Source organism: Primulina tabacum, chromosome 10 (assembly GCF_025594145.1).
Source record: "Primulina tabacum isolate GXHZ01 chromosome 10, ASM2559414v2, whole genome shotgun sequence".
Taxonomy (NCBI): Eukaryota; Viridiplantae; Streptophyta; class Magnoliopsida; order Lamiales; family Gesneriaceae; genus Primulina; species Primulina tabacum.
In genome coordinates this window covers 3,437,757-3,462,579 of record NC_134559.1, presented here as the reverse complement: position 1 = coordinate 3,462,579, position 24,823 = coordinate 3,437,757, and the positions used below count along the sequence as shown (strand labels likewise).

Below are 24,823 nucleotides of genomic sequence, written 5' to 3'. Positions count from 1 at the left end.
TAAGGATAATTAAACTTATCATATGTTGGGATTCTCACCTATATCCAGTTGAATCCTCACATCGCCAAAATATAAAGTATCGTATCACAAGAAAAGAGGAGAAGTAGAATAATGTTCGATCGAAAATTTCAAAAAAGAACAAAGTCATAAACAAAATTAATAGTTATAAGACAAACCCACTTAACTTATTATTACTTGAAGAATCCGAAAACCGCAAAAGAATCACGCAAATGGCACTTCGAAAACATTGCCGCACTTAGATCAAAAAATTGTGTATATATATATATATCAGTATTCAATTTATGGACACCACTATGTTAAGCAAGCCAATACAAGAATGTAACTATAGCAGAGTTTTTTGTCTTCAGCCCTAAAACAAACAAAAGAATTATATGCTCATGGTCCATTATGTTGCCTTAAACCTTGCCAACATTAATGCAAAGAGCAGAGTTTTCTCAGTTGTCTTTACCTTCAATTTTCCTACGCCATGGCATTAAGCCAGAGGTCCCAACCCAACAAACGGCAACAGCAACAGCAAATCTCTAGTCCAAGAAAACGAAACGGGCATTTCATCGAACTTCGCGCGTCGTATCGACCCATTGTGAGACAGTCCAGCAATAACAAAATACAACGTCAGTCCCTCTCACAAAATCTCAAGTTTTAGATTTGCAATATTTTCCTATAGAAACGAAATATACAATACCAAGTCAATAAGCCACCATTTGAGCCGTATGTCGAAGTGGATTACAAACAAGAAAAATCTAACACATTCCATAAATGGCAAAGGTAATCCTTAACATGGTAAATGAGGAATGAGATTATACATGGTTCTGTCTTTGATTGGGAAAAGGTGATAATGTGGTGGGAACTGTGTGAAAAAGTGAAGATCTCTATGAAATCTTCCTTTTCTGTGACTTTTCATATTCAACTTGACATGAGTAATTGTGTTTCAATTTTGTACACAAAAGATCCCAAAAAGAACTAAAAAGAAACTTGAGAACCATCCATCCGAGTAGGCAGTCTTCATACGGATTCTTCATACTGAAGATACGTTGACCCTGAAACAAAACTCTTTAAATTCCTGCAACACAAAATTTCTCTTTAAATTCCATCAACTCTTCACCCTTGGTTCTTCTATATATCAACCTCTGCCTTTCAAAGTTCAAAAACATAAAAATTGGAAGTTTTTCTTTCTTTAGACATCTAGAAGCAAAGAAACATGAAATCAAATAGCAGCAATATTTCTTTCATTAGAAATTCCATGTCTTTGATAGTATGCTGCATGGCTATCAAACTAAGCCTCTGTTTTTGTAGCCTCGAATCATCATTAAGGGCACTACATGTTCAAGGGAGTTTTAGTTTCGATGGAAATGAATTTGCAGCAAAAGATTTTGGAAACCAAATTCATTTCCTTCCTTCTGCTGTTCTACACCCAAAAAAAGTGTCCGATATCGCCATAACTATGCAACATGTTTGGCAAATGGGTTCGGGTTCTGGGCTTACTATTGCGGCGAGAGGTCGTGGTCATTCAGTGCAAGGTCAAGCGCAAGCACCACAAGGAATTGTAATCAACATGGAATCACTAAGTGGGAATGAAATGACCGTTCATAAGGGAATATTCCCTTACGTCGATGTCTCGGCTGGCGAGCTGTGGATCAATATCTTGCATGAGTGCTTGAAACATGGGTTAGCACCAAAATCTTGGACAGATTACCTGCATCTAACGGTAGGTGGCACGTTGTCAAATGCTGGAATCAGTGGACAGGCATTTCGACATGGGCCTCAAATCAGTAATGTCCACCAGCTTGAGGTTGTCACAGGTTTGTGTAATAAAAAATATATTGTGGCATGTCGGTAGACTGCTACATAGAACACGAGTAAAGTTCGGAGAGAACATTAGAATGATGAAATCCCTGCTATATAATATGATACTGAGGCAGAAAATGGCATATATATACCTTCAAGTTGCTTGTCAAATACTGTCTTTATTTCATCAATTCTCAAACAATGATTGATTAAATGTAGGAAAAGGAGAAGTAACAATTTGTTCAGAAGAGCAGAATGCTGACCTCTTTCATGGAGTTCTGGGTGGCCTAGGCCAGTTTGGCATAATAACTAGAGCAAGAATCGCTCTTGAGCCAGCACCAAAGATGGTAAAAATGCGGTATCCCTGGTCAACAATTATTTCAATGTTTTGAATGGTCGAACACTTCACAAGATTGTAATTAAACTTGCCACAGGTGAAATGGATTAGAGTTCTATATTTAGACTTCTCCACTTTTGCTAGAGACCAGGAGTACTTGATATCTGCAGAAAACACCTTTGATTACATAGAAGGTCTTGTGATCATAAACAAGACAGGTCTAGTTAATTACTGGAGATCATCATTCAATCCCCAAGACCCAACTCAAGCCAGTCAGTTCATATCTGATGGAAAGACATTGTTTTGTCTGGAATTGACCAAAAATTTTAATCTACACGAGTCCGATACAATAGACATGGTGAGATTCATGAGAAACCATTAGTTTATCATTATTTATGTTTTGAAATAAATATAGAAATTTCGGAGAGATAGGAATTAATCAAACGTAATTCTAATATCCAATACATATTTTGTCTTATGCAGGAGGTTGATTCCTTGTTGTCTCAATTAAACTACATCCCTTCAACACTCTTTATTACAGAAGTTTCATGTGTAGAATTCTTGGACAGGGTGCACACAGCGGAACTGAAACTACGATCTAAGGGGATATGGGATCTTCCACACCCATGGCTCAATCTAATTATTCCAAAAAGTCAAATAAACAGCTTTGCCAATGTTGTCTTCGGCAACATTTTAACGGACACAAATAACGGCCCAGTCCTCGTCTACCCAGTCAATAAATCAATGTAAAGATCTCACTTAGAAACTCTCAGACAACCAATGTATAAAGCTCTTTCATGTAGTTTTGCCAATAAATCAATTATCATTTATTTTCAGGTGGGACAATAGAACTTCATTTGTACTACCAGAGGAAGACATTTTCTACCTGGTGGCATTTCTTCCACATGCAGTTCCCTTATCCATAGAACATGACGGCTTACAATACATCCTAGGCCTAAACAAAAGGATTTTAGATTTCTGTGAGGCAGCCAACTTAGGAGTAAAGCAATATCTGCCTCATTACACGACACAGGAAGAGTGGAAAGCACATTTTGGTCAACGGTGGGAAATCTTCGTACAAAGGAAGTTAGCCTATGACCCTCTAGCAATACTTGCCCCGGGACAGAGAATTTTTCAGAAGGCCGTCTCCATTATATGACAGTCAACTTCGATAATTTAGACAAAACTGCCTGCAGATTGTGCAAACAGCTCAAAGGTTACAATCATTTCTCAGCAATCTAATGTGTAGGCCAAGGGGTTACCAAATTTTAGAAAAGGTCTAGTTTACCATATTGATAGGATTAATGGAAGTTCAATATTTTTTTCCACAATTCTTGGGATGTATAAAGGTCGCCACCGGTTTAATTCCTATTGAATTTAAAGAATTATAATTAATAATTACATACAATGGTATGCTATCACATTCAATGTCAAAAGCGCTGGATTGATTCTAAAACTTACAGTCATCATATTACAGGAAGGCGATTCTTTAAGCATCGATTTCAATGACAAGATTGAAGCATCACAGGACAAACGTGAACATGTTCGATGTTCAAATTTTGAACCAAGTTGATAATTGAAACATGGGGGCATTGAAAGGGAAAATAATGAAGTTTTGAATCTCATTGAAGTTTACTCAACCCAATGCCTAGGACAGAATTTTACATAAAAGTGCAAAAGTTAAAGCCACCCCACACTGCTAAACGCCCTTCCTGAACCTTGAAACAACCTAATTTTAACTTCATCTAGATACATATGAACCTGGAGAGTATAAACTATACACTAAAAATACAAAAAAAAAAATCAATTATTTTAGGGAAAAACTAAAAAAACAATGCAACCCTGCAACTAGCATTGTGTGGACCTCATACGATAACTCTCCTAACTCTACCATATCTTTCGTTTAATTTCTTCTACAACAATTGCAACTGCTACATTTATCAAAGCACTGTATGTTCAATGACCCAAATACAACAATGTATAATTTAATAGCTTCTTCAATGATTTCTCAATTGATCAGAATTGATATCAAATAAACTCAGTGTCTAATTTACACTTGCATTATCCTGTTGTCAATCAATAGAAAGTTCATGTAGGACAAATCAAATGAATAGCCAATTCACGCAATTTTAAGGGACACGCATGAGATATCGGGCAGTCAGAAATTTCCTCCATTCATTAAACAATGGAAGTGGTGATATACCAACCTGTTGAGCCACTATTCAAGTAGCTCGACACGCATCCTTCTGTTTATCCACAGTAACTTAAAAATTATTTAACAATATAATTCCATTAGCAAGATTCATGGTTCCATTTTAATCTGAGCATAAAAAAGTTTTTAGAATAACTCAATGCTTCAAGTGTTTTTAAGAAATGCTCGAGGTATATATATATATATATATATAATCACACGCATATGAAACGCTGCTTATGCTTTGAGTACTGCAAGATCATTTCATGAAACTATTTGGCACAGAACTTCTAAACAGCAGACTAAAACATGAACTTTTAAATCGAACACTCGAGAAATCATTTGATGATAGAGAGCACAGAATCTAGACCCACTCACATCATATTATATGATGTCATACAGATAGTGGAACATAAAAAGTGAAAATGGCACAGATTCTTCATACCATTTTTGGATAGTGGAATGTACAGACTTTAGAATTGAAGGTACATGACCTACATTTCTTTTATCTTGATTGGTCTGTATGTGCCAAATTTTCTTCAGTTACCTTGATCCTAAAATATTTCCTTAGTGCACCTCACTTCAATAAGATTCGCATCCAGCCTTGTGCATTACGCCTTTAAACCTATTATCAAAATACCACTATTATACCAAGAGGTAAATTACTGAAAAGAATATCGCTCACCCACTTCTTTCTCATAACTAAACTCCCAACAGTCCATGAGTAGAAGTTCCACAAAATGCTTCTTGCACACTATTTACAGAGTCCCAGTGACAAGAATAGCAAAAAGATCAACTATGTAATGGTCATCTTTACGTTCTCATTGCAGATTTCTATCAGGTCCAGAAGCTCTTGTCATAGTTTCATCTTAAAATTATTGAAAACTTTTAGAATAATAATATGATCTCTCGTCAAATCAAATTCCTTCTATTTCATATCAGGAGATTTCTACCTCAAGCTAAAGTCCATCTAGTACTCTAGTTTTCAATTCTTCTCAATTAGTTTAAAGGATGTCTGCAGTCACTTTACACAAACAAGAAAAAAACACAACAAATCCCTGAGTAAATCTGTATGCACCTAGAAAGCTAAAGATGCATAGCGAAAGATAGGAACTGAATCTAGAATTAACAACTAGCCAGAAAATGGATTATTATAGCAGTGATTTCACCGAACATCTATAGACAATATGGTAACTTTACAATTGTATCTTGTGGCTAAGAAAGAAAGATCCGGTGACAAAAGCTAGTTATGGTTGATTTTATTTTCTGATTGCAGTTTTGCTAAATGCTGATTGATGGAATGGATTTCATTTAGATTTGTACGGGTCCATTTCAGAACTTCCTACTGGAAATTACAAACTTGTTATGAGTAAGAAACCTGCCAAGCATGAGAAACAGTAGAAGTAACCAATGAGAATTTGTGCAAAGAGAAAGCACTGGGAATAATGATTCTACTAGATACAGAAACAGCAGCCACATAGCTGAAATATCGAGAAAAAAGTATCATCAAGATTACATGAAGATAAATTGCACAAATAAAATCAAGAATAAAGTTCATAAGTTTCATTGCATCCCACTTCCACTATGGTTAAATGAATCAGTAAACTAACGAGTCTCTTTTATCAGTAAGAAAATGGATTGAAATTCAAAAATGCTCGAAGCTTCAATCCAAGGCCCTTCCCTGCTCCAACTTCAGTGGAATATTTCATTTTTTCATATATCGATTTAGTTAGAGTCAGGACCTAACGTATGTCCAAGTCCTAACCAAACGTCCAAAAAGTACTAGGACAACAAATCAACATTGTCCTCCTTGAGCATCAGATTCAGAATCAACTCAACCAAGGTCAGAATCCTAACCACAGATCCAACTCAGAATCCAATGACCATTTTGAGGAGCAACCAGAAAAAACTCCAGAAAATGTGATTCAGGAACAGCCAATTCCCTTTGTTGAGTAATTGTGTCAACCAACGTGCAGGATGCGAGTGATAGTTTGGTTTCTTTTATAAAGTTAACAGGGACGAAAAAAATTTATTCCCAGCTCCGTGACCTTCATCTTCCTCCATTAGCCTTAATAATTAACTGTAGAATCCACCTATAATGTGTGGAGAGGGAAAACTTTCTACGAGTTTGTGACCAGAAAAGCATATTTTGCTTCAGAGGAAATAACCAGTAAGAATATTTTGATAGTGTCCTGAAGATCGAGATTTTAGAATGTGAAAAAGTAGTTATTCCAAGGCAGTTATCAAAAAGAAGTCAATAACAACAAAGATCGAGTTTTGAACCCCCTTCACAGTCGATACAGTCGATTAAGTAGGATCACCTTCCTGCAGCAAAGTATCCAGTTATTTTTAGTCTTTCAAGCACCACAGCTAAGAGATGTCCGAAAGAAAATTGCAAATCACTGTTTACTCCCACGCATAGGAAGGAAACAATGAAGTGTCTCAAAAGCATCCTCCTGGAACATAAAGAAGCCAAGATGTGGATACCACTATACGTTTGGAAGGATAGAGTCCAAGGGAGAAGGAGATGTAGAAATTTACTCAATACACAATGGCAAAACCACTGAGTGGAAATAACAGAATTTCATTCTGATAGTTTGACATGAAATGAGAACAATGAACCATCAGAGAATGTGCAAACTAAATGAAACAAAAAATCATAACTTTAAATTCTAGTTCTCACAAGTTGGAAATTAATGCTCAACATCGGTCACAATTCAAGCTATTTGTGTAAACTTTGAGTCAGTTTATGCACTCTCCGAAGAGGTCCCATTTCAAGGCTGCGACCAGAGTGGTTGAGTAACTTAAAAATGCACCAGGTCTAGGAATTTTGTTATCAGTGGAGAGGTCTTTGGATATCACAGGCTATTGTGACTCAGATTGGGTTATTTGTCCGTTAACTAGAAGATCTTTAACTGACTATTGCGTTAAATTGCGTAACTCACTGGTATCCTGGAGAACAAAGAAACAGAGTAGAGTTCACTATCTTCTGCTGAAGCCTAATAACGAGCAATGGCCGCAACAACTTGTGAGATCATCTGGATAAGAGGCATACTGTAGGACATGGGAGTATAGTTCAAAGACGCAGCACTGTTGTATTGTGACATCAAAGCTGCAATACAAATTGCTGCAAACCCAATGTATCGTGAGGGAACTAACATATCGAAATCGATTATGGAGAGAGGATCAAGTTACGTTCTTTACTTTCTATTATGTATGATAAAAGTACTCCAAACTTTATAACTGTAATTCACCTTCATGTGAATGAGATGGAGAAAAAGTTCCACAGAAGCTTCTTCACACACATAGTGATGTAGTTTCTCAACATTTATGATAATAAAAACCCAATAACAAGAACAGTCCGACCAAATTCAAGAAAAACCAAGGCGAGAATGGCCAAAAAGATAAATTTAAATGGCGTATAATTCAATTGATACGCTAGAATCCAGCAAACGACAAGGGAAACTAGAATGCATGGCCATGTTGAAGGTACATGCATTATGCAGTCGAATTTCGAAGAGAGAATCGTGCGTGCGAGCAGGAACCCTAAGAAAATGTTGGTTCCCCAAAAAGGGAGGACAATCGCTGTTCCATTAGAGCAACCTGAGTGATAGAAGCAACGCGACAGGGGAAGCTACAATAATATATGGGAAAAAATATCATAAATCGAGATCATCGAATCGAAAAAAACGTAGAATTTATAGAATTTTTGGTATATTCAATATTTGGATATAGCAAGATAACAATATCAAATTTTTCGGTACGATAACGGTATGTCATTTGAAAATTTCAGTACGATAAGAACATAAATTTTCTTATACAATAATTTTCGATACGATTTACGATATAAGATTTTCGGTACAATACGAAATGGTGTATCATCCCTAACTATAACAGGCAATGGAACCCCGCGTCTGCCGGTGATACAAGCAATAATATAGTGTCTCCAAGTTTCTTTTTTTTTTTTTGTCAATTACTTAAATTCAAAAAATATTACTTTATATAATTAAAAATAGCAAATTTAGATAATCAATTATTTTCAGTTTCGTTTTGAAATTAGATTCTTTTTTTCTTATGAAAAGTAACTTTATTGATTTTAAATACGGATATATAACATCTCGAAATATTATTATATTAATGAAAAAAAATTATAACAACTAATTTAATCTCTAAAACATATCAACTATATACTGAAATTACTGTTTTTTCATAATATTATTATCTTTAAAAGAGAAAATATAATTAATAAAAAAAAGAATTCAAACATGAAATTAGAGAAGTTTTGCTATTTGGATATTTTGGAAACATATTTAAGAAAATATATTTCAAAAGTTTGTGATGGAAAATATAAGAGTAGGTCTCTTGTGAGACAGTCTCACGAATCTTTTATCTGTGAGACGGATCAACCCTACCGATATTCACAATAAAAAGTAATATTTTTTCTTGAATGACTCAAATAAGAGATCTGTCTCACAAAATACGACCCGTGAGATCGTCTCACACAAGTTTTTGTCGAAATATAATATGTATTTAATTGTAATATATTCGTTTTACTATAGCTATCATGTAGTACAAGGACTTATTAGGCTAGTGATATTGAATCAAACGTTTTGAATTATTTTAAAAGTGTGTGAGTTATTTAAAATTTTAAAATATGGTTAATTTTGTAATTAAACTTGGTACAATAATATGACATTTAGGAGTGATAAAAATTGAATTAAAATTATGATTTATTAGAAGATATGAAATGTTCATATACTTTACAAAAACATAATGTATATTTAATTGTATTTTCGAAGAACCTAAATATATTAATCAAATATAATATTGAGAACCATTCAAGTAAAAATTCAGTGTCTTCGATCCAAACATCATCTGAATATTGTCGCAGTAAGCCAACTCGAGTAGCCTTGAGATGCCTAGCTCTTAGGCTTTCTTCAAAACGAATAAAATAATGAGATTGTGTTTGGATTTGAAGAAGAAATTGAAAGAATGATTTGAAATATATGATGAAAATTCATTACATACAAAAAATATCTAGTTGTGGATTTCAAATCCATTGGCAAATAGATTTACTCAACAAAACAAATGGATTGTTCTTATAATTTGAAATTATTAGCTTCAAATTCATTGATCCAAATGCAAAAGAAAATTTTTTAAGAATCCCTGACTATTTCCCTTTCATTGTCTGAGAATTTGCACTCATAACATAGATCATCTACCCAAAATTTAACTCAGATTTCTATTGGAGAAAAAGGGTCTTCTTCAAGCTCGATCCGGTCCAGTTGGTAACGGTTCATAGCCATCATGATGATGCATGACTATTCCAGTACTCTTAGGGAATGAAACAGGGATGCATTTGAGAACAATGGCAACAAGCAAACTTCCTGCTCCTAACCCAAAGCTCACAATCCATAGTTCTCGGCCCAAAGGTATGGTATTGGCGAAAGTACCCAAGAATTCAACTATTAAAACTTGGAACGTCACTGTGGATACCAAAATAAGCATGAACATCCCGCTGCTGAGCATGCCCCTGAGTATGTTTATCTTCTCCATGTCGCGGCTGTTGATCTCATTGAATATCTAGATTTATTTTGGGAAAACAGTATAGAATTAGCACAAATGTTAGACAGCTAAAATAATAATAAACGAAAATTGCATATTTATGGTTGATAGGGGTGATTTTTTATTCTTATCCCCACCGACTCAGTCCTCATTCCATGCAAGTAGCATCGTGAATCATCACATAAGATTCATGATAAATAATATGAACATGAATCAAGAGTTCAGAAACTGTCAGCAAAGGTAAGTTATGCGTGAAACTTGCATTTAATCATAGTTGAGGCCCTCGAGGGGGCAATGTTTTTCTACTTGTCACTGTTGAGTCCGAGTCAGATTCTTGGTCAATGGTATTAAAGTGTCCCATAGAGTAGAGATTATATACCTGGCAAAAAACAAAGGTGTTGAAGATCAGAGTGTTAAGAGTAGCATCTGAATCTTTATCATTGAGTTTGAAGATCCTTTTCCCGTTAAACAAGAGAATTCCAAGCACTACCAGCTGATAAAAACTCTGACCAATTATATTTCTCCACATAACTTTTGTTATCAAATTTACGTTCCTTCCTACAGGTGATCGCGTCATCAATCCATCATGTGGGGGTTCTGTGGCAAGTGCTAATGCACCAAGTGTATCCATTATCATGTTTACCCAAAGTAACTGCACAGCAGTAAGTGGTGCAGAACCTGCAGTAATGCAAGGTCTCTGTCGATATTTGGATACCGTATAAGACCGCGAGATAAAATAAGTCCATTCCAAGAATGATACTTGAACGAATTCTACCTGTGATACATGCGGAAACAAAGTTTGTCACGAGAGCCACCATGTTTACTGTGAGTTGGAACTGGATAAATTTTTGGATGTTGATGTATACTGCTCGACCCCATTTTGCTACATTCAAAATGGTCGTGAAATTGTCGTCCATTATCACCACGTCAGCACTTTCTTTAGCAACCTGAGAATGTTAAAAAAGCTCCCATTATTGAGGAATCAGAATAAGGCTATATGCATTCTTGATCTTATTGTGCAAATAGGTCAAGATTTCCAAAGTTCCAGGTTCATATTCATATAAAAATTATCGAGCTTGAGCTCCAGAATGGTATCATTTTCTTTAGAAACCTAAGATGATGCAGAAGTTTCTATACATCGTCAAACTAAAAGGACGAGACCTAAGCTTGACTAGTGTTCCAGACTATGTAAAGGACTCGAGCTTTTACAAATGTTGAGGTTCAAGTTTATATTTAATTCTTGAGTTTGAGGTTGAGTATGATATACGGACTATAGAGTTTTCACCGCTAGTTCAGTTCCTACAGAATCACAGACCTCAGTTCCTGCTATACCCATGGCCAGTCCAATATCTGCCTCATGAAGAGCAGGAGCATCATTAGTTCCATCACCAGTCACGGCAACAACCTCTTTAAATTCTTTCCTCAAAAGGGTAACGAGTTTGTGTTTATCCAAAGGTAAAGACCGTGCCATAACCTGCAAAATAGAATTCTTCAAAGTAATATACCGATGATCCTAAAATGTCACACTGAATTTGTACTCTAGAACTAATGTCAAACCTGTAGTTTTGGTATAATCTCCTGCATTTCCTGCATACCTTTCTCCCGAAAATCAGAACCTTCTATTGCTATGCCATCATCAGTCAATATACCACATTCTCTGGCTATGGCCTTGGCTGTATAGATGTTATCTCCAGTCACCATTCGTACGATAATCCCAGCATTCAAACAAGTCTTTACGGCTTCTTTTACACCAGGACGCACTGGATCCTTAATCGCAATTACTGCTAAAAGTGTGTACTCATCATAGGGGATTGATTCGTCAGATGATTTCTCCATATCCTTAAAAGCTATGCAGAGTGTTCTAAGAGCTTCACTGGCAAAACCATTAATAACATTTGTGATGTCCTTTTTCTGTTCAGTGAGATAAAGGCACTGATTCCCCATTCTCTCCTACAATCTTGTCACACATTTCAAGAACAATTTCTGATGCGCCTTTAAGGAACGCCTGAATCCCACCACAATGATTCCTCACCAGAACCGACATTTTCTTCTTGACAGAATTAAAGGGTTCGATTTTCAAGATATTGAATTCTTGTTTTCGCGCATCAAAGGCCTTTTCAAATAGCAAGCCAAACTCGAGTAATGCCCTCTCTGTTGGTGAACCTAGTATCTCTTTTTTCCCATCTTTACCGTTCACAACCTCAGCTCCTGTATTCAGAAATAAAGCATTTACAAATGTTTTCATAATATTCTCAGATGTAACAGACTTAAGAGCATTTCCATCTACTCTTGTAACTTCTCCACATATCCAAATTCTTGAAACCACCATATGATTTGTTGTTAATGTTCCTGTTTTATCAGTGCAAATACAACTAGCAGAACCCATCGTCTCACAAGCCGACAGATGCCTAACCAAAGCCTTATCATTCATGAGTTTCTTCATTGCAAAAGCAAGACTCAGTGTCACCGCTAAAGGAAGCCCTTCTGGTACGGCAACCACAAGAATGGTAACTGCAACAGCAAAGAAATTCAGAATATTCACCACATCGGCCATCGACCATTTCATAAAGTGACCATGCATTGCCTTACCAACTAAAAACCGAGCTGTCAGAACAAGAAAAGTTAAAACCGAAAAAGCCAAACCGATCTTCCCAATAACGGTTGCAACCCCATTCAACTTCACTTGCAATGGAGTCTCATCTTCTCCTCCTTCACTCAAAGTCACCATCAATCTCCCCCACTCAGTCCTCATACCGACAGATGTAACGAGCATTTTGCCCGATCCATCCTGCACTTTTGTCCCGGATAACAAAAAGGGCCGATTCTTGTCAACATTGACAGGCTCACTCTCACCTGATAAGCTCGATTCATCAACGGATAAGCTGTATCCTGATATGAAAATCCCATCAGCTGGAACCTGATCTCCTATCGACAGATTAACAATATCTCCTGCTACTAAATCATAAATTGAAACCTCCTTCCGGCTCCCATTTCTAGTTACATGAACAATTATATTCCTTTTTTCCTTATCCAAATCCCTAAACTGCAAAGACTGTTTGTAATCACTAACGGCAGTGACAATCACAACCAAGAAAATACACGCACTGATTCCAATCCCATCATACAAACCCTTCGGCCATCCTTCTGTTGTGATTCCAACGCCAACCGATATGACAGCACAAACCATCAAAATTATCAGAGTCAAATCCTGCAATGCATCCCACACATACATCCAAAACGGTCTCGCCGGTTTTTCAAGAAACTTATTCACGCCATAGATTTTCTGCCTGTTCGAAATTTCACTCACCGATACTCCATTTTCCAGCGAGACTGAGAGTTTTCTCGATAACCCCTCGAGTCCTCCATGGGATTCCAATAAGTTGATATCGTGTTTACACGCGATCGAAGCAAGATCATCAGGATCAATGTCGAAACCAGCTTCCCTCACTTCTTCCGGAATTTTGCGCCGTTCCGGTCGGTTCACAGCTACGCCACAAAAGAAGTAGAAACTATAAGGAAACAGAGGTGAAACCCGTCAGAATTTAGAAGGTAAATGGTGCTTAAATCTTACCATCAATGAAATGCAAAGCAGCTTTTTGCACATATAAAGCTATTCGAATCTTTTCCTGGGAAAAATAAAAAAGAAGAGAACTTGTTATGAAATTCAACATGTACAAAGCATCATGCATTTTCCTACTCTAATTCAGCAAATGTAGAGTACGTTGAGCAAGATCTTGATGTAATCAGTAATGCTTGGTGCATGAGTGTTGAATTCGTGATGAATTTAAGCTAATTATGAGTACCGTTTCCATTATTTTTCATCAATTTGATCCAATAGCACATGAAGAAATGCCAAATTGAAGACGAGGAGCCTGAAAATCATCCTTCTTACTATTCAGACTGAATCCAAGAAAGATTTTTGTCAAATATATTTAATGGAATTTTTTAATTCATAGGGTATAATGTGGTTGAGCGGTTGGATTCTTTATAACATAAATATATACATTAAGCAATAAACAAATTTGAGAATTTAATGTAGATTATTCGACAATTCAATAATGCATATTATATTTTAAATTATTTTCATCCAATTTAATTTACATCATACTTAAAGTTTTGTGAAACTATATTTTTATAATTTGGTAATAATTGATGTAACTTTCTATCATAAATTTTTTTGGCGTAGCCTTTCGTGATTATCAGGTCATCTTCAACCACAAAATCTATTTTGATGCAAATTTTACATTAAAATAGTGCGATTTCTGCACCAAATATAACATTAATCTCCAACTTCATTTAATTTAAATCTTACACCAAAAAAATTATTCCCAAAATATTCTTTTTATTTTACAAATATTAATTATTATATTTTATTTAATATATTTTTAATTATGAATAATAGTTATGTTATATAATCAATATTATATTATTAATAAATTTAAATAATATTTATACTTTATAAATATAACTATTTGTAATTAAAAAATAAAAAAACAAATTTATAATTTAAAAAACAAAAAATAAAAATAAAATAAAATAAAAACTTCTGCGCCATGCGCCAAATTTGGCGCCGAGGAAAGAGGCTGCGTTATTTTTGCTAAAATAGAGCAGCCGTCATTGGAGGACAATGGACTGCACCAGAATGATATTTATTGGAGATGTCCTCGTTACAAAATATAAAAAGTAAGTTGACGTGGTTTTGAAAAAGACCAACTCATATGTAGTAGTACCACCTTGTATTACATCATCACATGGACATAAACAAAGAAGACTAAAATAATTGCTCAAAATTAAATAGGCAGTTGGGGAAAAAAACATTGATTTATTTCGAAAGAAAAAAGACTTGATTATTTGAATAATAGCGACTGTGATTTCATTGTCATAAGATATAATAATAAGACTGACTATTCAAATAAACCAAACAAAAGTTAAAAACTTAAATCTTAAAAAAAACTATAAAAAAAATGCCGGATATTACCAGCAAATTTAGTGCAGAAAAAAAAGCCTTCGGTTCTTGTAGATAAAACTTTTTTAAGAAAAATGTTTTCAGATTGTTAAGACTACTTTAAATTCCATTATAGTAATAACAGAAGTGTTCAAAAATTTCATATTTTTTGTAATAAAAATTTTTAAAAAGTGTTGCTGCTCATTTCACTATATATTTCCAAATTAAATCAACATTTATTTTTATTGCAATATGCATGATCAATACTAACGTATATTACACTTCATTACAACTAATTTTACAAATCATTTGTAGTTTGCACATTAGATATGGATCAACAGGGATGAGGAGAAATATACAAATTTATAACACGAAAATAGAACGATCCGTTCAGATTTAATCCGACTCGTTATCATCCCTGCTTAGAGATCTGTAAAAGTTCAAAAATTATACATATATAGACACACACACACACATATATATATATACATTTATTTTTTGAGAGTGAAAGAAAGTTTATATATGCATTGTGGCTAACCTGCATCATCAAAGGATTGGCTGAAGGACTAAAAAAATGTCGGATATGAATGTAAAATATTCGCAGCTTTGTTGTATTAATATATAGTATGTGTGGGAACTTACTCGCCGGACAAAGGTCGTATATTTGTGTGAATGAAAGAAATGTATGACATTTTAATGATCGCAACTTCTATGAAATTGCCTCGAAACATTATTGAGTCTGACTTGAATTATTTCATTTGTTAACGGGCGTCAAATTTGGATTTCAAATTACGTAAATGTTGATACAATTGTGAATCCATGGATTCCTTGTACAACTTTTCACTTTTGAATATATAAAATTATATCCTTTATTGATCAAAAGGCAACAAAAAAAAAAAATAGATCTTTTTTTACTATAAATTATAGAAATCGGTTCCACATGCAAAATGATATACGGGTCGGGTCGGGTCACGGTAGAGATGAAGAAGAGAAGATTTTGGGTCAATGCCCAAGCCTACTTGTGTGTGGGTTGGTTCTGTCCCCGGCCCAGGCCCGGACTAATTATGCTTGGGAAAACTTAATATTTCATATGAAATGCACATATTTAATGCTCAAACAAATACGAGTAATAATAGATTTAAAAAACTTACATGAGATGATCTCACGGATCGTATTTTGTGAGACGGATTCTTATTTGGATCATCCATGAACAAGCCTTACTTTTTATGCTAAGAATACAATTTTTTATTGTAAATATCGGTAGGATTAGCCCGTTTCACGTATAAAAATTCGTGAGACCGTCTAGACATACATACTCGTATATAATCAAGGGAGATTGGATAAGAGAATGCCAACAGGCGGGGGATCAAAGAAAAGAGATTAAATTTTGATGGGAACCTGGATTTTTTGACGTTTGCGCTTGACCTCGGCACGCTTGGCGAGATCTGCAACCATTCGAAATCGGCGGCGAGGATTCTTGACAAGCCAAACAGCAGATCTCCATCTCTTTAAAGCTTCTTCGGATGGCCTCTTAGCATCTAAATCGAAATTATTCTTTAAATATTCCTCCATCGTCACGATCAAATATGGTTTCTCAAAGCCCCCCCTACTACTTATTTCAATATTTTGTGCACAAACATGGAGCGAGAATGGTGTGTGAGAAGTGGATCAGAGCTTATGGATTTGTACAAAATGAAGGAAAGAGAGTCAAAGCGTCCATCAAAATAGGCGGGAAGAAAGAGTAAAGAGATTTGTTAATACACATTAGTCTACATTTTGCTTACAAGTGTCACTGAATTTGATTTTGTTGGACGATGATATACTGAAATTCATCTGATGTATTTTAGTGCATTTTATTGAAATACTCGAGTGAGTACCATGAGAAATGAGTCATGAGGAAGATAAACCCACGTTTCATACCAGTGGTTTGGTGAATTTGGGCACGGTCTCCATTAAGTCTCGAGTTCTAATTTTTTTTACCCAAATGCTCAATTTGAAGTTTTTTTTAATAACGATGAAACTTATCGTTGTTATCCTCCGTTATGCTTTGGATAAACTAACGAATTAACATAAATACCTGCAAACTAAACTAGTCGTATAAACCACATTGGACAAATCCAAAAAATGTTTGTAAAAAAAATATAACTCCTAACTATTGCTATATATATATATTTTCTCATATATATATAAGAACTCAAATTAATGCTATTTTTATTCTCCCTCCCCAATATATTCCATTTTTTAAGGGGAAATAGAACATCAAAACCCAAACAAACAAAAAATGAGATCTAGTCAACTGACATGGCCGTGTTATGTCAAAACCTACGAGGGCTCCGGCACGTCCACTTCCGATCTAGGCTGTCCAGCCCGGAAATAAGAATATGAGTTCACTAGGCCCAGCCCACATGGGTGAATAACGACAAAACTTTATCTTGTGAGTGGAACACGTAGTTCTCATAAAGTTGGAGGGCCAAATAGCAATTTTAGTAAAGTACTGCCACCAAGGCACTGCCTCCCAGGTATTCTTGGGTCCTATGTTTCCCACATGTGCACGGTAAAGCTTTCCCGATTTGATTCTCAAAACACATATATATATATAAACAACATAACAGTGAAATTTCATCTCATTCAATAAACTAATTATTTTCAAGGATCTTTACACGTGATATTGGTCAACTCTACCGATATTCGTCAACTTCACGGATCTTTACACGTGATATTGGTCAACTCTATCGATATTCATGAGTTGACCAATATTTACAATAAAAAATAATACTCTTAGCATAAAAAGTAATATTTTTTCATGGATGACACAAATAAGATATATGTCTAAATAAATACGACTCGTGAGACCGTCTCACACAAGTTTTTGTCTTTCAAATATATGAAGAAAGCCTCCATCAAGTGAGGTCATGAGTTCTAGCAGGACGAGATGAACATGAACATGAGAGTCAAATAACAAGTTGAGCTTGGCCAAGATGCCGCTCGAGTTTGATCGATTATTCAATATTTACATTTGTATGTGAATCAAAGAAAATGTTAGAAACAAGTACTCGAGTAAGTATACATAAATTATAGACGACTCCAAATAAAATAACTATAATTAAGCCTCAAGCAAACTTTACAATCAATTCAAACTTCACTTACATGTATTGAAATTGACCAATTGATTTGCAACATGATTTTCATCTCAATTTTAATATTTTCAGTTCCATTTAGAGAACAGGAACGGGTCATGGGGCATTTGCTGGAATGGACCCAATCAACAGCGGACATAATTTAGAGAACATGTGCTAAGTCATCTCCCATGTGATGATGTGCTTCTTGTAACCCTCATCACATAAAAAAAATTGAAAAAAAAATCTGTTGGAATTATGGTTTTAATCAAATGCTCAATTTCGGATATTTTTTGGACACAATATTTTGTGTCATTTTGTGAAAAAAGGGAACATCCACAGCAAAGTGACAAAACTCTTGGACAATATAAAAATATTAAAAGATACCTGATGGCTGCTCTAGGCCATAATCTTACTCAGAAAAGGACACCAATCATACCCATTTTTTTCAAGGAAAAAAGTAGAAAGGAAATTTCCCTAATTTCTGTCTTCATAATAATGACAATAACCCATCCCCACATGTTTCTTTCCTTCTGTCTACACTAAATCTGAAATAACAACGCTCTCTTTATATTTTAAAATTAAATATATTATATTAAAACATAAAAATATTACTCCAAATATAATATAAACTCGACTTTATAAATTGAACATATTATTATTAAAATATAAAAAAAAAATAACTCCAAATATAACATAGACTCGATCTATTTCCGATTATTTCCTGTGAGATTCGACAACGAGAACCCACTCGGCATCAGTATCATAGGGGGACCAAAAAGACATGCCAAATTTCAAAATACAGACACAAAATTTGAAATTTATATTCTAAATAAATGACACCAAACCAAACAGAGGACCCATCACATTTTAATTAAGACGTTCGGTCAGCAGACAGCAACATTTATTCTCAAAACCATTACAATGTAATCACAGATCCAAATATTTGAACTTTGTTCGAAAATTTCGACATGCAGAGTATTCATGAGTTCTTGGTTATGTAATTATACTTGATCAGCCGCATAAAATATCAGCGTCAGCTAAACAACGACTTCGTTTATATAAGTAAAAGAAGGGAAACCTTAAATTTTCTGGAATTATACAGTGGGAGACCGAATCCATCAAAATGGCGACAAAAGAAGAGAAAAATTACAGCTCCTGATAAAGTGTTATTCCTTTGATCTTTTGAGTAAGATGATGACTATCTTTTTATACCTGTGGTCCGACGAGATTTCAGCTAAGAAGACCGAATATTACAGTGCAGCACATATTTATATTCTTATATATAAAGAGAATGAGCTGAGAAAAAAGATGGCCGTCCCACTTTCTTTTACTGCCTTTTATACATATATATATATATATATAATATATATATTATATATATATATATGCATTTCTTGTTTTGTAATAGGTAATATAGTATTTATTAGTTATGTGATGGTGGTGGTTCCAACTGCTGTGGTGATGGTTGAGGTGGCGGGGGCGGCAGCGGAAACGGAGGTGGAGGTGGTGGTGCTTTACAGGTAGGAATCTTTATCCTGTCAAAAAGAAGCCTGGGAAATGGCTCTTGAATTAGGTGAAGGAATAGATAAGTTTGATGATGAAGACTTGAATAATTGTTGGCATCTTACCTTCAATAAGGTGGTTGCAGAGCAACAAGATATTTAATTAAAGCCTACATTCCAATGGTCTCATGACCAGAAGCAAACCTACATCAAGGTCATATATGATTTTCTAGTCCTAATTAATGTTTTGCAATATTAGTGTAAGAAAATTATTTGAGCAATGCAAGAGAGAACATAACATATACCTGGGAACTTGGAAGTAACATGACTTAAATGGAGTAATGTCCAGCGAAGTGGAGGGAAGAAAAGTTGAGCCGGTGATCAAATTATCGTTCTTCAAAGCCTGTGTAGGATTGAATCCATTCTCGTCCACAGTCTCCACCCCGCCGTTAGAGAACGGCATTGTACAGTCACTGGCAGCAATTGATGACGCGAAGGGGCTATCGGGGAGGTTGTGATCCGAGCTGTATTTTTTATACTTTTAATTAACTTTAATTCATTGATGCATGATACACTGAAATGGAATATCTAATCTTCATCATTTGACTAGAGAGAGTTGAAACCTTTCTTGCAAATCACGTTCTTTAGAGAAGCTTTCCTTCCCGTTGTCACTTTCAGTTTTGACAAAAGAATCTTTGTTCTCCACCGTGCTTTCGGTAGGATTAATGGCCTCGTTGGCAGAAACATTTACCAGATTCGGAATTGTTCCATCCGGGATGTTTCCTGCAATAACATAGTTCCACGTGTTCATTCTCCATATATTAATTATGCAATTTCAGAGAAAATGGGATCTGGTAAAATGGGAACCTTCTGATTTGGCTTCCGGGCTGCTTCGATCAGAAAGCACCATGCTTTGATTGTAAAAATTTGGCGAGTATGCAGACGGTGAAATAACGGCACCAGTGGAGAGGGTACGGTTGTGGCTATTCCTCTTGACATCAAGAAGCTGTAGGCTCATAAGTCTCCTATTCTGTAGTTCAATGGCTTGTTGCAAGTCAGCTTGTTCCTCCAATTTTCTCCTCCATAATATATCCTGAGTATTGTACAGCATTCTTGCACCTAACGTGCAGCCAAATATTTCCCAATAATGGGGGCGCGGTCAAGCATAAAACATCAATAATTAGTTCAATTCTTACCAAGGTGAAGATCAAAATGATCTCTAGATTCAAGACCGGTAGGGCTACCACATGCGTTGAATTCGCCCCTTTCCCTTTCCATTTGTTGTCTCCTGCAACAACACACCATTAGCAAGAATTCAAAAATCCCGCATCCTATACCACAAAGAGAAACCAAGTAGGAATAAAAGGGTTAACAAATCACCTATGCCTATCTGGGATTTTGCCCTTCTCCTTGTATGGCTTCACGAGAACTCGAGCATCGCACACGAAATGAGGATTACCCTTTGCAAGAATGAGCTTCACCGTTTCTGGATAATCAAATGTGACGAAGCCAAACATCCTCTTCTGCTGATACGGAATCCTCACATCTTGGACCGGCCCAAAGATACTTCAAGATCAAAGAAAATACATAAAAATCAAATCCCAAAAGCTCAATTAGCTTAGAAAAGCAAGAAATCGGTTATTCAACTTCATTGAGTCCAATAAAATATAACGCACCTAAAGTAAGTGGAAACATCTTCTTCTTTGAAAGTGCTGTCAGCTGGAAATGTCAGGTAAATTTGCCTTGAACCGGGAATTACTATTCCAAGATCACCTCTTTCAAGCCTATTTCTGCTAGATTTGTACATGCCTTCGCCCATCATCAATGCTCTAAAAATAAAGACGTAAAAAAGAAATAATATATTTAATCTAGAAAACAACACGAAGATTAACAAGATCTGGAAAGCAAAACATTATTACTTCGCTACAAACCTTGGACTGTCGGCAGGAAATTGCTGCTGCAGAAGAAAATTCGTGCATTTGCTTGTGGACCGTGGAGAATAAGCAGCCTGCCGCTGCTGTAGAGTTGACTTTGAACGGAGTAAATCTTGGCACTGCTGCTCCATCAACTCGAAATTACTAGGTGAACCCACAGCCACAGCTTCCACCTTCCACCGCCATAGAACCGCCACTGTCGCCGCCGTGGAGGAAGGGGCAGCTGGTACCATTCTTGCAGTACCCTCTAGCGTAATACAAACAGGGCTTCCACCCATACCCTCCTCCACTCAGATAATCGGACCCCATGCAGATGTCATTCACAGAGCAGCTCCTACGGTGGACCGATGCGGCGCCAGCCCAGCTTCCGGCGTACGAAGGGAAGCAAACGGGGTCGCTTCCATCATTCAGAAAAGATAATTGATCTTGAAGCTGAAGCTCGTGGATCAAATCTACCTCCCCACTCGTATAAAAGGGAGTCGCACTAGAGTTCATAGTGGATGGTGAGCTGCCATTAATGTAACCACCAGGACTGATTAAATCATCCGAGCTCTGAAAATCCGAGAAGCTGGAACTTATACTAAGAGGAGAAGGAAGATTCAAACCACCAAGAACCCTAGATGAAGCAGAAGAACAAGAATTCTGCCTTGAAAGAGTTGATAAAGGGTTGCTAAAAGTTGAAGGAGACAAAGGAGTTGAAGGGGAGTTCGATGACACTAAACCAAGTTCTTTTCTTGCTCTAAGAACAACCGAGTGTAGCAAATATTCAGGGCCAAAAGCTAAGCGGATCATTTCCTTCTCCCCATGATCTTGAATCAATAAAACGCCCATGATTTTAGACGCATTTTCAGGGTCTAAACTTTGGATCCTCTGAAAGACAATCTTCGTTGCTTCATATGGTTCCATGTTTATTTTTAGGGTTGGTAGCAGATTTCACTCCAACCCTTCCCAAATTCTGTACCTTTATGTGAGTAAAGGTTGCAAAAAAGCAAATGGGTAAAAAAAATCTTTCTTTTCTTGCTTCCACGCTCACACCCACCGACTGTAAATTAGAGTTCCATCAGTAGTCCACTACCTGCAGAAAATCATAAAAAGAAGAAAAGGGAAGTGTTAAATAAAGGAGTATTTCCTTTGAGGAAATGTAAGAGAAAAGGAAAAAATCATTCAAAGTTGCCTCTGCGCAAAAAATAAAAACAGGGTAGTTGAATTTCTCCATGAAGATATATAATTAATAACACTAGCATCATCATACACAGGCTGATGACGATGAAAAATCTCAAGATTCAAGAAAATTAATTAAAAAAAAACCTCAGAATCAAATAAGCACAAGTACGAGCTTGCTCTGAAAACCAAGAATCACCTCTGAAATATTTCATCTTTCTTCCATATCACTTATTTATGTTCTCTCTCCTGTTCAAGTTTTCAAATGTTTCTTATCAATGGTAACAAAAGCCGAAACACCGCCTTCTCTCTTGCGCCTTCTGGATTCAGCAGCAGTTTGACAGTAACAACAGCATCATGAACACAGCACAGAACAATTAATTCGGTGTTTGGAAAAAGAACCCACCATGGATTCACCTCGTGTTAAATGGGCAGTTGATAAAAAAAAAAAAATTCACCAATTCAAGAGCTGTAAAATCTTAATTATCACGATTTTACTGCACTTGAATCGTAAAATCTTTAATTTAATTTAATGAGGCGTTTGGAGAGTCGTCCTTTTTAGTGGGTTCAGATCTGTGTTCAAAAAAAATAGTGCACGTTCTCTATCTGACACACAAACACACACTATCTTCCAAATTTTTCACTTCTTTTTGAACTGCTTCGGGTGACGAACCCATACATGCAGAGCCCAGCGCGTCCCGTGCACGCGTCAATGGTGCTTATTTGGGTGGGGCGTGTCATACGCGGGTCCGGGTCGTGTGCCAAATTAGTGGAGATTCGGGTTTCCGTGAAAGGCAATTAACAATGTTTGATTATAAATGCTAAATTACATGTAATAATTGCCCATTATTTAAACTACTCATCTTCTTTAACACTTTCGGGTCGGAGGTTTTCTATCTAAACTATCTAGTCAGCTGTGCACGTTGAATCGCTATTTTTCACGTGCATATATTTTTCAAATAAATCAGTTGTTGAAAAATATTGAATTGTTAACCATGATATAAACTAAAGATATTAATTCCTCTGTTTTTTTAATAAATTTAAGAGAATAACATATTTTGGTAATTTTGAAAATAAAAATATGGTATTGCCCTAAAGTAGGGCTATTGTGAGACGGTTTCACGAATCTTTATCTGTGAGACGGGTCAACTTCTACCGATATTCACAATAAAAAATAATACGCTTAGCATAAAAAGTAATATTTTTACGTGGATGACCCAAATAAGATATTTGTCTCACAAAATACGACCCGTGAGACCGTCTCACATAAGTTTTTGTCATTGCCCTATATCTTTCACAAAACTTTCACGTAAGTTTTTGTCATTGCCATATATCTTTCACAAAAACTTTTGTAATACAATTTCATACGTCAATTTTGTGATACAGATATCAAATTCGACTAAATTCATGAAAAAATATTATTTTTTATACTAAAAATATTGTTTTTTTACTTTAAATATAGATCATATTAACCTATCTAACAAAAATAGATTTTTGAGATTGTTTCACAAAGTACTTATTTTATATATTTTTTTATAAAATTAAAGGTATATATGTGAATGAAGAGATATTTTAGCTTATGATTTATAATTTAGATCATGAATAGCTTTGAAGTCAAGCTTTGACTTTTTTAAGCAAAACTTTTCACTAAATCGTTTTACGGGTTAATTTTATAAAACATATCTCATATCTGACTCAACTCATGAAAAATATATTATTGTTTATGTCAAAAATATTATTTTACACTCTAGATATAAATCAGGTCGATATAAATCAGGTCGTGACAGTCTCACAAGATAACTATTTTTTTTCAAATAAAAGTGGATAATCAAATTTTTTTTGTTTTTGAGATTTCTAATACTCTTGAAATTTTGTTCGATCAATTTGATTTCAAGGATATAAATAATTTTTTTATAGAGCTCGGATTGTTTCGCGTGGACTAATTATTTTGTATAGGTTCTAGATGCATAGACAGCATAGTGTTGTGCTTGTTTGAATTAAGGTTAAAACGTACGTTATTATTGTATAAATCAAGCTATATCCTTGTTAGTCGTGTTTGGGAAATAAAAAAAAGAGTAAGCTGTTCCTAATAATAATAATAATAATAATAAGTTTTTTAAATTATTAAATAAAAATCATTTGACGTCACTAAATAATTTTTAAAAACTAGATTCAATTCCCCGGAAAAAGAAAAAAACAGTACCCATGCAAGTCAAACATTGGAAGGACTTGCTGAAAACGAGAGAGAGAGAAAAAAAAAGAA

General features: G+C 35.4%; 2 protein-coding genes, 1 long non-coding RNA gene and 1 pseudogene across 9 annotated transcripts; 1 reads left to right on the top strand and 3 right to left on the bottom strand.

Moving 5' to 3' along the window:
* Positions 1–271: 271 nt before the first annotated feature.
* On the bottom strand, positions 272–7,962 carry LOC142505474 (uncharacterized). Of its 6 annotated transcripts, none has more exons than XR_012804425.1 (4): positions 2,070–2,241; positions 1,504–1,859; positions 470–1,081; positions 272–370 (listed from the first exon to the last, which is right to left on the bottom strand). It is a non-coding gene; the product is annotated as an uncharacterized LOC142505474 (long non-coding RNA). The 6 variants fall into 6 exon arrangements; XR_012804430.1 differs by adding an exon at positions 7,589–7,962 and having other exon boundaries at positions 304–1,081; positions 2,070–2,307; XR_012804426.1 differs by adding an exon at positions 5,288–7,581 and having other exon boundaries at positions 304–1,081; positions 2,070–2,307.
* On the top strand, positions 1,088–3,551 carry LOC142505473 (cytokinin dehydrogenase 9-like). 2 transcript variants are annotated; one of them, XM_075618458.1, is made up of 5 exons: positions 1,088–1,820; positions 2,026–2,153; positions 2,241–2,501; positions 2,627–2,886; positions 2,957–3,551. In XM_075618458.1, the coding sequence occupies exons 1-5, from the start codon at positions 1,220–1,222 to the stop codon at positions 3,300–3,302; spliced, it is 1,596 nt and encodes a 531-aa protein (XP_075474573.1). In that variant the 5' UTR covers positions 1,088–1,219; the 3' UTR covers positions 3,303–3,551. The 2 variants fall into 2 exon arrangements, with proteins under 2 accessions (XP_075474573.1, XP_075474572.1); XM_075618457.1 differs by having other exon boundaries at positions 2,627–2,889; positions 2,981–3,551.
* Positions 7,963–9,427: 1,465 nt separating the features above from the next.
* On the bottom strand, positions 9,428–16,712 carry LOC142505212 (putative calcium-transporting ATPase 11, plasma membrane-type; annotated as a pseudogene).
* A 2,290-nt stretch (positions 16,713–19,002) lies between these two features.
* On the bottom strand, positions 19,003–23,039 carry LOC142505167 (zinc finger CCCH domain-containing protein 53). The gene is given in 11 exon segments (XM_075618023.1): positions 19,003–19,513; positions 19,592–19,669; positions 19,771–19,989; positions 20,089–20,248; positions 20,333–20,584; positions 20,662–20,753; positions 20,846–21,031; positions 21,142–21,294; positions 21,397–21,563; positions 21,565–22,474; positions 22,708–23,039. Coding segments are annotated over 9 exon segments (2,004 nt in total). The 5' UTR covers positions 22,306–22,474; positions 22,708–23,039; the 3' UTR covers positions 19,003–19,513; positions 19,592–19,635.
* Positions 23,040–24,823: the final 1,784 nt, after the last annotated feature.

Excerpts from the sequence above, each read along its gene's own strand:
- LOC142505473 (XM_075618458.1), top strand. The coding sequence starts at position 1,220 with ATGAAATCAAATAGCAGCAATATTTCTTTCATTAGAAATTCCATGTCT. Across the intron at positions 2,154-2,240 it reads TTGAGCCAGCACCAAAGATG|GTGAAATGGATTAGAGTTCT; the intron begins GTAAAAATGCGG and ends AACTTGCCACAG. Across the intron at positions 2,887-2,956 it reads GTCTACCCAGTCAATAAATC|AAATCAATTATCATTTATTT; the intron begins AATGTAAAGATC and ends AGTTTTGCCAAT.